General features: G+C 40.0%; 1 protein-coding gene across 3 annotated transcripts; it reads right to left on the bottom strand.

Moving 5' to 3' along the window:
* Window positions 1–1518: 1518 nt before the first annotated feature.
* LOC119730298 lies at window positions 1519–11236 on the bottom strand. Of its 3 annotated transcripts, XM_038203119.1 has the most exons (6): window positions 11127–11236; window positions 9342–9400; window positions 6681–6766; window positions 4703–5028; window positions 4052–4156; window positions 1519–3018 (listed from the first exon to the last, which is right to left on the bottom strand). In XM_038203119.1, exons 3-6 carry the CDS (start codon window positions 6754–6756, stop codon window positions 2446–2448), a joined length of 1080 nt encoding a protein of 359 aa, XP_038059047.1. In that variant the 5' UTR covers window positions 6757–6766; window positions 9342–9400; window positions 11127–11236; the 3' UTR covers window positions 1519–2445. The 3 variants fall into 3 exon arrangements, with proteins under 3 accessions (XP_038059047.1, XP_038059046.1, XP_038059045.1); XM_038203118.1 differs by lacking the exon at window positions 9342–9400; XM_038203117.1 differs by lacking the exons at window positions 9342–9400; window positions 11127–11236 and adding an exon at window positions 7600–7729.
* Between the last annotated feature and the right edge of the window lie 368 nt (window positions 11237–11604).

The following is an 11604-nucleotide window of genomic DNA, read 5'->3' as shown; positions in this document are numbered from 1 at the left end:
TCATGGCTATTATGATGGCAATATACAATATTTGCAAGCATCTAAACTACCAAATTATTATGAAATACCTTACTTGATTGTAAGTGAATAATAGTCTCAAGCATCCTGTGAAATCATGGCACCTGGTGTGCTGTCATTTAAAAGGGGGGGGGGGTGTATCAATTTGTAATGATGGCTGGCTGACTATCGGGGAAAAAAACAGCCTTTTATTCAAATACTGCCTCCAATTTACCAAATTTAGGAAGTCCACTTTAAAAATTTCCATTCAAATACATACATTTATGGGAAAACCTTGAAATGGAATTTTTTTGCATCAGGAAAGTGTTAGTCTTTAGAAAAAAAATTAGCTCTATATTTTGTTTTATAGTGGGCTGAATATAGGTAAAGACGAGACAATATACAACATTCAAGATATGATTATTTGCCGTCTTTCAAATTGTTGTGAACCATGGCTGGAATGGATTGATCCTGTGTTGATATTTTCATGTTCACAGGCACCAGTGAACATTAAATGAACTAATGATTGCCTTGTATTCATGCAGATGCGTAGAGAACAAATCTGGAGTACGTATAAGTGCTTATTAGATTATAAGGAAAGGCGTATTCATGCAGTGAAGCAAATCAGTAGATGTGTGTTACGGCAGTCATCAGATTTTGAACAAATACTTGAAGATGCACTTGTTTACTGATACTGTGTGTGAAGTGTGTAAATAGGGACTTCATTGTAAAATACACATGGTGTTATTGGTTATACCTCACGAACCTTGACTACATGTACGTATATTGTAACTTGTATTGTTTTATGCTGCACATCTCTGTAAGTCTCTGTAATGAATAAAGAACACTGTACATAGTTCATGTTTGAATGTTGAATTGTTTTATTACAATATTCCAATGTGCATGGAGTACCTACTTACTTCCATAGGTTCAACAGTTTCATTGCGAGGCAAATCTTGGAGCCAAATGTTGGAGAGCATGTTCTAAGGACCCTGGCAGGCATCTAGGTTGCAATTTTCATGCACATTGAATTTCCAAAATGTTTAACTTCAATAAAAAACAAACAATTTAACACAATCTGAAATATCTAGAACTAGAACTAAGTTAAACAAAATGGTTGAAGAATTTGATTAAATTTTGTACAAAATTTGACTTCTCTCTATGGTAAATTGTACCTGTAATGAAGAGAACATTTAAAGTTTGCTTGAGCACGACCTATCATGCCTGTGCAATTGTCTGAGGTAAAATGCCAATTAAAGTTTGGCAGAAATTTGACTGCTATAAATTGCTTTAAAAAATGCCCTGTGAATATAAACTAGCTCACTGGAAAACTTTTGATGAATATGGGGAAATTAAAAACACAAAGATTTATGAAAATTATCACAATACCAACTACTGAGGAAACCATTCAAGGGAAATATTGGAGAATGAGCCCCTGTAGGGTTCTTTGTCAAAATTTGCCCATTTTCCATCATACAGATTTTAAACTTGAGAAAACAAAACAAGAACACAGACAAAGACAAATTGTAAAAGTGCACTTTACACTTTGATACTCACACACGTTTAATGTACTGTTGACTGTAGTTCAACAACATCAGTATTGAAAGTACATGTACTAAAATATATAACCTCTTTTACATACAAACATGAATACAAATATTATTTCTACAATATAAAACTGTTCTACATGAAATGTACATGAAAGCACTTGAGTAGTTACAAGTAAAAAATATTGCAATCAGATATTGCATGGAAGAGGAAACATCAACATTCTCTGAAAACAACTCATCCACTCAACCGTTTATTATTCGTAATAAATCTGACCTCAAATAAATGTGATTATTGAATCTGAAGGAATATATTTGACTGGGGACATTATTCTTATGGACGCTGAAAGTAAGCCGTTCAAATAAAATAAAAAAACAACTAATCCCCTTTTTTTTGTTCCCTCTTTACAAAGTTGTATTTTCCCCAGATTTGTCAATACAATACAAGATTTTTTAATACAAACTAATTATTTTAGAAATGCTATGTGCACAATGAATGGGACTAACGCTCATCTTAATACAAATCCTAATATAACAAACGTTTTGGCTTTGTGTGGTTCTAGATCCCTCTCAAATGACGTCACTGCCTACAGATTGTCACGTGCATCGGCATTAAGGGAGTCAAATTTTCGTGACGCGCATTGGCTGTGCTGTAATTGGAAGAATTTCGAGCAACATGTGCGCGTGATTAAAATATTTTGCACACTGCGCGCACCATACATGTACCTGATGGCATTGAATACCCAGCTGCTATTTTCCTACGGAGATGTCGGTCTGTGAGAGGGGTCTATTAATGGGAGTCGAATGTACTGACCAGTAATTAGCCTTGCACAAGTTTTCAAGATAAACATCAAGCATTCACCCATAAAGTTGTAATATCACTTGAGCTGCTTCACACACATTAGCATCTATGTTTTTGAACGCTGCAATCAATGTCACTCTTGGGTGGGTTACAGTAATGTGCCCAAATGTAATCATGCACACCTCCAGGATCAGTGTAATCATGTGTTCTATCCAACATCTTATTCAACCTAGCATCTGTGTACCACTTGGACATAAATGTCCGATACATCAACAATGTCACTGCTGTGAAGTCATACCTGTGAGTGTGTGTGCGTCCATATGGAGTTACATCATTTGGAACAGCGCCATATGGTGCAATGCATTTCAGTTTGGAAGCACAGGCAACCAGTGGATTCCAGAACTTGGTATGAAGGTCCGAGCTGTTGACGACTAGCAGTGCATCTTGGGATACAGCGGGGGCATGAGGGAAATTCTTTTTGATGTCAAGTTTGTCGAGACCAAAGAGATGATATAAAGATGGATGGGTGGTCTCAAACGTTGTGTTCTTTTTGTCTGCTTTTGCGATGAGTCCTTTGTGAGGGGCGATGAAGGGAAATAGAAGATTCAGTGGGGCACGGAAACGGATGTGAGGATCAACGTAGAAGAAAGCACCGTATTCATTGAGGACATCCTGGACAAAAAGGAGAAAATATCCAAAAGAAGATAAAATTCAGTACTGAGTAGTAACTGAAAGAAAAGATTTTAATCAACAGTATAATGACAAATTAGAATAATCAACTTTAAGTGCCAGATTTTGCCAACTGTCTGTCGTGTGAAGACTTACATGTACTGTATGAGTATATTGTATACTTCTAACAAATGAACTCTTAGCATATGGGAGCTCGGCTCCAAAAGGCACTCACTTGATCATATCAAGATGCTTAGCCAATCCATTGGCTGAAACGGCTTTCTATTCCAGCTAATTAATTTAACCCTAATGATCCCCAACCAGCCAAACTCCAACACCAGGGTTTATTGGAATCTGTTAGGATGAGTACTGCACTAGTAAACTAACTGTGCTTTAGGTGGAATTAGGTATACAGAGTCCAACTTTTAATATGAGCACAGTAAGAGTTTATCATATGGTTTTGGGGATTTGCATGGATGAGGAAGGTTCCCAGTAAATTACCCTAGGGAGTTACATGTAGGGTTAACAGGTTAAGGCAATTAATGCTGTCACCAACTCCAGGCGTGGGAAGGGGGGGGGGAAGGACCGCCGGGGCGCCAAAGTACCACATAAGGGGGGGGGGGCACACTACAATAAAAAAAAAAACATACTTATGCATGGCTTTTGCCGATAGGGGGCCAATTGCTTTCCAAGGACACCCCTCTCCCCTTGGCTATGGGCCTGCATATGTATAAAGAGTACTGTTTTCCATTCAAGCTACTGAGATACATAACAAAACCTCTTCTTGTTTCAATGTCCTAGGAACGCTACACACACCACTGGCATTCAGCATGGGGATAACAAATGTATTTCATCATTACAAGTGCACATTTTCAATACTTTTTTTTTTGGCCTAACAGTGGTCTAGGTGCAAAATGTCCTGAAAGGTTCCTACATTTAAATCTTCCCCCACCCAACGCCCCATAAAAACCTAAATAATGATCTCAAATTTTAAACTTATTATATAATTAAAACGTGATCATTCTTTAGTCCTTACCAATAATGCAAACACTCTCCAGGCTTTGTTTTCAGTCTTCCGAACGTGCTTTGGATAATTGTCAAAGTTGAATTGTCGAACCTCTACACTACACATCTGTTGCATCTGTGAAGTAGAAACATATATCAAAATATATAAACGTACATTTACATCTCATAAAATATAAAATTAAATATTAAAAACTAAATTGACTCAAATTTGTGAATTATCTTTTGTACATTACAGTGGCTACATTGGAGGAATTTAGGACGCTTTAAACAGTTAATAACAAAGTTAAACCCCGCAGAAAAATGAAAACACTACTCAGTCGATCATGTCGATATTCTTAATCTTCATTCGGTGGCATGTATTTTACTTAATCTAGTAAAATGTGCCCGATGTTTTCAGATGGAAATTGGTGAGTCTTTCCTCTCCGCGGCGCTGCCATTTCGACAGACAAATATTCTTTCAAATCTCAACAAAGTATGTGAATCGTTTGGGTACAGAAAATAAAGAGGAAATATTTAATGATATGAACATAGCATAACAATTAAATTAGTTTCAAAGTCTTTCACACCGCATAATGTTTACATGAAGAAGTTTGGGCAATTACAACATGAGTACAAAAAGTATGGAAGCTACAAGTTTGATAGCGGGTACAATGACACTTACAGATTTGACAATTTTAGGATGGATTCCCAAGTTGTAGACAACGATCTTCTTGAGTGGCATATGTGCCTGTACTGAGGCAATCATTCCCAGCCCAAGGTATGCTTGATGCTGGCTGAATCCTGTCACAACCACCATATGCTGGTCGAGTTCCTTCCATTCTGGTTCAGCTTTGGATAGGTCAATGCTGATATTACTGAGGGTATAGTTTCCAGTGGTTGGGTAGTTATATGTGATCACTCGAGATGGATCTCGTGTGATTTGATCAAAGCGTAGAACCCGTCTGCTTTCCCATGGAATGTCATCTGCTTCATCACTGTTGTCCTGGCCTGCAATAAAATGACACAAAAGAGTGATTATTTCTTACAATCTTGGCTTTGCCTGCTTGGCTCTTAGATGGGGTTTGCGTTCTCTTTAGGAGAACGACTTTTTTTTGGGGGGGGAGGAAGGGGGGGGGTTGTGTTATACATAATGTAGTTGTTATCATGGTTGCAAATGTACATGTAGCACTGTCTTGATCTGTGCTCCATGTAGTAACTGAAAGTCCACTTGCGTCAAAAATTAAACTGCTGGCTTAAGCTTAAGATGTGGTGGTCCCAGAGGACAAGGCTAGTGTCCTTTTCTGATTAACCGACTGACCAACCAACTGATTGGCTGGCTGACTGGCTGACTGGCTAAATGATTGTCACGTGTTAGCTGGGCAAGGAGTGTCATTAAGGATCACCCTCATTTGGTCAATGAATGGGCTAAAACTGGCCAATTCTTTCGACCAGATGCACGAAAAGAAGCATCCAGTGAACAGCCATTCTGAATCCAATAAGTAGAATATTGTATACTCTGGTAGTAGTTTTACTACAATTGCCTTGTCTTGTTTGACGAGGTGTGGTAACAATGCTTGAATAACTTGCCTGTGTACACTCATTGAAATCATGTAGTGTTGGTCATTCAACATACATGTACATTCCATCAGCCCTAATACGAGTATGTGTTTTGGGATTCAATTGGTTGCAATGTGGGCAGGACTTTAGTAAGATCAGATGCTGGAAAGACAGGTAAAACAAAACTCAGATTTCAATTTTGTTTTAATAGGTTGCAGAGTGAAATCAAATTGATTAAAATTGGATATGTAAGACTTTTTCAAAAAGTGGACTACACAGTAGGCCTACTTTGTACATGTGACTGACGGCTGATGAGCAAATGTCTAAGAAATAGAGACTTGGTACCAAATGGTTTTTGGGTGTCTTAATGTCTTAACATTCATAAGGAAAATGCACCAATCTTAATGTCTTAACATTCATAAGGAAAGTGCACCAATCTTAATGTCTTAACATTCATAAGGAAAATGCACCAATCTTAATATCTTAACATTCATAAGGAAAATGCACCAATCTTAATGTCTTAACATTCATAAGGAAAATGCACCAATCTTAATGTCTTAACATTCATAAGGAAAATGCACCAATCTTAATGTCTTAACAATAACATTCATAAGGAAAATGCACCAATCTTAATGTCTTAACATTCATAAGGAAAATGCACCAATCTTAATGTCTTAACATTCATAAGGAAAATGCACCAATCTTAATGTCTTAACATTCATAAGGAAAATGCACCAATCTTAATGTCTTAACATTCATAAGGAGAAAATGCACCAATTTTAATGTCTTAATATTCATAAGGAAAATGCACCAATCTTAATGTCTTAACATTCATAAGGAAAATGCACCAATCTTAATGTCTTAACATTCATAAGGAGAAAATGCACCAATCTTACTGTCTTAACATTCATCAGGAGAAAATGCACCAATCTTGATATGCTTAAAAGAGACACTTGAGTATCGCTGCTGCTCACCTACACTGTACAGCCACTACAGACAGGTTTGCGCTCACCATAGTTGAAAATCAGTCACTCACATATGCAAAGACGTTTTATGGGTTTTTTCATCATTTTATATGTTAATACATATGTAAGTAAACTTACCAAAAAGAAAGAAGTAGAGACCAATGGAAACAAGCAGCAGCAATATGACCAGGTAGTGCTTATTCTTCCACCTCATCTTATTAAAACTGTCAGTGAAAAGAAAACGATACACATAAGAACATGAAGAATATGACCTGCAGTTACAATGATTAACAATGCACATGTCCTTACATCTTCATTCTCAAAAATAAATTTATAAAAGTGACTATTCATTTTTTGCATTTTATTTATACTTGTGTGGTCACCATTTTGAAACGTATCGGTCAGCTGCACTTAACAAGCTTTGTAGAATTTGTAACAATGAACATATGAAGAGAGTTTGAAAATGTGCAGTATGGGCCAAGGCAAGGGGCTGGCAACTGAACTGCCTCCATAACCTTGGCCCCCCAAAAAATTGTTCTGCTTCCGATTACATGGCATTTGAAAATAGAGTAGGTAGGTAGGGAATTTTTGTTTTTGCCAATTTTTTTTTGTGCATGACCATATGGAGGCATCTGTGTGTTGTCAAAGGTAAAAGGTAGAAATTGATGATTTTTGTTTTTTTTCTCTCATTTAGTGTGCATAATCATTGGTTTTGAACAGCACCCCCATCGACAGAAACTACCAGCCCCCCAGCCCCCCCCACCCCATTCAATTTTCACGGAGGCCAAGTGTCCGGAGAAAAAACATGTCTACATTTCAACACGGATGTGAAAGTGCCCTTTTCAAGAAATTCCCCCCCCCCAACAAAAATGGCGATCGTGTATCTACGGGCCTGGTTCCTATATTGGAACAAAATCTACGGAAAGATTTCCGTACTGGGACACCACTTTTTTCAAGCACCAAAAAGTTGCATCCTTTGTGGTAATTTCCTCCACTTTCCCTTCTCTAGTCTCACCCTCTCCTTTCCTTTATTCCTATTTACTTATCAGTCACTTACTTCATCGAGATTCGAACCTCGGTGAAATCACAAGATGAAGTGTAAATTGATGTGTTTCACGGCCGGTAAGTGATGTCCCCGTATGGAATTCTTTCCAAATAAGGAAATAAGATGGCGATCACCGCGCGATGTACCGTGAGCAGAGATCGTGTAGTGTAGGGCCCCCTGTTTTGTTTTGATCAAATGAGAGTCACAAATGTTTTAAATTGCTTAAAAATCACCTTTACAATCAAAAGCAGACTTTCTCAATTCTAAGGACACCTGTTTTGCAATTTTGAAGGTTTTTTTGGGTAGAAATCATGATTTTCTTGCAAGGTTTGTGCCTTGCGATTCAGCGTGCCGTGCGTGCTCACAGTATATCGCACGGTGATCGCCATCTTTATTTTCGGGATGCGTGTTGTCGCCGCGCTGTCATTGTCATTTTATTCCCAAATTTCCCTCAAAAAATCAAAACGCTGCCCTCTATCTATGACATACCTGTTAATTGAGAATGTCACCAATTAGTTTGGTTGGTCTAATAATTTTAAAGTGGATTTTGTTCCCTTATAGGGACCGGGCCCTACACGATCGCCCGTGAGCACGCTAGTCGTGTTGCGCTGCACCAACCGGCTTGACCAGCCCGTAAACCGCGTAGGAAAAATATAATTTCTACCCCAAGAAACTGTTCAAAAATTACCAAAAAGGTAGCTGGAGTTACCTCAGCCCTAAATTTCATCATTGGGTTGTCATTTGAGAGAAGTCTGCGGTAAAAATTCCATACTGGCTCACCACTTTACCTGCCGCCAAACACATCAATTTTCACCTCACCTTTGTGATTTCACCCAAGAGGAATCCAGGAAGCTCTGGAAATGCGAAAACAAATTAGGCAAAATGTGTTTTAAGAGCACATTTTGGATGCACACGTTGTGCAGAACTACATGTAAGTTGAAGCAGCTGGTCAAAACTGATTGAAGTGTCTGGAAGACAGCGGTACGTTATATGCATGACATCGACAACCATGACAACGCATGAGCCGGCCAATGATAGTGCAATACGTCATTATGAATATTTATTTTCTCATGAATATTTAGTTTATTTTTTTGGATACTTCAAATACGTCCAAAGATTGATCATTGCAACAGCGATCGTGCGTGGCCTAGCGGTTAAAAGTCTCGTGTTTCAAGCAAGAGTCCGAGGTTCGAATCTCGATGAAGTAAGTGACTGATTAATAAATAGGAATAAAGGAAAGGAGAGGGTGAGAGTAGAGGAGGGAAAGTGTAGGGAATAACCACAAAAGATGCAACTTTTGGCGTTTGAAAATTAATTGAAAAAAAAGTGGTGATCCAGTATGGAATTTTTTCAGAAGTCTGCTTTAGGTTGACAATGACAATGTCATTTTTCAGACATAAAAAAAAAAATGTCTTGTTCCGAAAAAAAAAAAATTCTAATTCGATCAAAACAAAACAGGGGCCCCACAAAAAGTACACTACTGAGTACTAACCATGCTGACTACACGATCGCCACGCCATCATGGCCATATGACATGTATGACCTAGCCCAGGTTGGACGACGTCTTTATTGCATTACGACTGACGTCCAGGGTATAAATTGTACCACCATAGAGAAAAAAATTATAACACATTTTTTTCATATTTTTACCTGACGGAGGAAGCTGAAATTTCGCTTACATTCTCCTTGTGTCCTGCATTGTACCTGCGCTGGGTTTAGGAAAAAATTATAACACATTTTTTTCATATTTTTACCTGACGGAGGAAGCTGAAATTTCGCTTACATTCTCCTTGTGTCCTGCATTGTACCTGCGCTGGGTTTAGGAACGGCATATGTCCGCGGGCGGCATGTTCACCGAAAAATAAACCACAAGTTCTACGCTTTCGTTGAAAACATTTTCAGTACGAACTCCCTGCGTGAAGACGTACATGTACACGCGCGTGCCGTTTGCTGCCGCTTGCTCGCCTTGGGGGTACGTACTTGCACTTGTACACATGCGCATATTATCGTTCCGCTCCTACCATACCCCCCCGCGGCGCGCTCCGAGCGATCGAACCGAAAATGACTGCGATCATTCTGCGCGCGTGCACATTTCAAGTGTCAGGTTGGCTCAGTGCGGAAAGGGCATATTTTTCATCATTTTTGCCGAAAAACCGACAGAATCCACCGATGTTTGTTCAGTGCACATAACGTGAGTATGTCATGAGGTATTGTACGGAGTTTAGGGGCAAACTGTGCAGCGGTTCTGTGGGAAAAAGCTTGGTTGGGATGGACGTTTTTGTACTTAATTGGTGTTTTGTATAGCAAATAGTTTAGCGGGGTAATCTGCCTATGTACTGTGAAGCCGTCACCAAAGTATGCCAAATCGGTGGATCGTTTGTACGGAGGGTACCGTAGTTCAATGCTCCACTCAGTAGAGCTAATTCAAGGGGACTCCCACTCCGTATCCACATAGCCGCCAACAGGGTGGTTGGTTTGGACTTAGCCCCACTAGTGTGGCCGCGGTTTGCTGCGCTGAACCTCTGGCCACACACCGTGGTCCGCGCACTACTGAGGGCGTTTTCATAAAAATTACAGGCAGTTTCTTACATATGGTTGTATTCTATGATGTCCCATCTATCACTTCTGGGATGCTTAGGTGTAATGATGTTCAATTTTCCGAGATATTCTTGAATTTTTCTGGAGCCCATATGCACTCGTGAAACGTCTGGTGATGGCAGCCATTTTGAATGTGACAAGAGATGACCTCAAGCTATGACGTCGCGTTTATGCAAATTGCTTGTCGAGCGAGGGCGCGAGTTGCAAATGCGACGGCTGTTTCCTGTGCCGTGGATCCTGAATAGAGATCAGTGCACGTGGCCCCCAGACGATAAATGCATGGTACAGGAAACAGCCGTCGCATTTGCAACTCGCGCCCTCGCACGACAAGCAATTTGCATAAACGCGACGTCACAGCTTGAGGTCATCTCTTGTCACATTCAAAATGGCTGCCATCACCAGACGTTTCACGAGTGCATAGGCCTATGGGCTCCAGAAAGATTCAAGAATATCTCGGAAAATTGAACATCATTACACCTAAGCATCCCAGAAGTGATAGATGGGACATCATAGAATACAACCTAGCCCGACTGCGTCTGACCATGACAGTACTATCGCAAGCTCCATACTACAGACAGACAGAGCTTGCGATAGTCATGATAGTACTGTACGGCCAGACGCAGTCGGGCTAAATACAACCATATGTAAGAAACTGCCTGTAATTTTTATGAAAACGCCCTCAGTAGTGCGCGGTACCACGGTGTGTGGCCAAAGGTTCAGCGCAGCATACCGCGGCCACACTAGTGGGGCTAGTTTGGATCCTTTTTATAGCTCCATGTTTGGACTTACAATGTAACTCCCATTCCTTTTGTGTTGCTTCGTTCTCAAATAATGGACCCCCCCCCACTCAGTATTCGCGTAGCTGGCATGGCGCGTAGCGAAGTATTCTGCAATTACTCCCAGTAAATTGGCCACATTTATGGGGCTAGACCCCTACTTACCTGTATGATGTAGTTATCTGTATCGGTAATTTTGAGAGGAAATTTGTAGATCGTTCGCTGGATTGATGACCGGCACGCACGATGTGCGTAAAGGGCGCCCGCTTCGGTGAATCGCTGGTCACGTAGTATAGGGTGAGGGCGCTGTAACCGCAACGCTATATCGGGCGCGGGGTGCAGCTAAATAAATCGACTCCCGCCACAGAGATAAGTCAGATAACTGTGCACAATTCCCCAAATTATCAAGAAAAGGTCACAACTCTCCAAAGTATTTGAAACACTCATCAAATTAATGCTTATTTCATAATCTTTCGTTTTCGGTTCAATGTTTGTGTGGCGATCCGAAGATCAAGACTTTTGGGAGAAAATTCCATCCCATATTAAGACGGGACGGTCAGGTAAAGTGTCATATGGCCAAGCGGTTAGCACCGGACTCAAGCTCCGTATCGGTGTTTCTGATCAGCAGGGTGTGGGTTCGACT

This window comes from Patiria miniata, unplaced genomic scaffold, assembly GCF_015706575.1.
Source record: "Patiria miniata isolate m_02_andy unplaced genomic scaffold, ASM1570657v1 HiC_scaffold_22, whole genome shotgun sequence".
NCBI classification, from domain to species: domain Eukaryota; kingdom Metazoa; phylum Echinodermata; class Asteroidea; order Valvatida; family Asterinidae; genus Patiria; species Patiria miniata.
This window is presented reverse-complemented; position numbering and strand designations above follow the sequence as displayed.

Bases quoted from the DNA above. Each gene is read 5' to 3' on its own strand.
- LOC119730298 (XM_038203117.1), bottom strand. The intron at 5,029-6,680 runs GTAAGTTTACTT...ATTTTATTGCAG, and splicing joins TCTCTACTTCTTTCTTTTTG to GCCAGGACAACAGTGATGAA. The intron at 4,157-4,702 runs GTAAGTGTCATT...TCTACTTCACAG, and splicing joins ATCCTAAAATTGTCAAATCT to ATGCAACAGATGTGTAGTGT.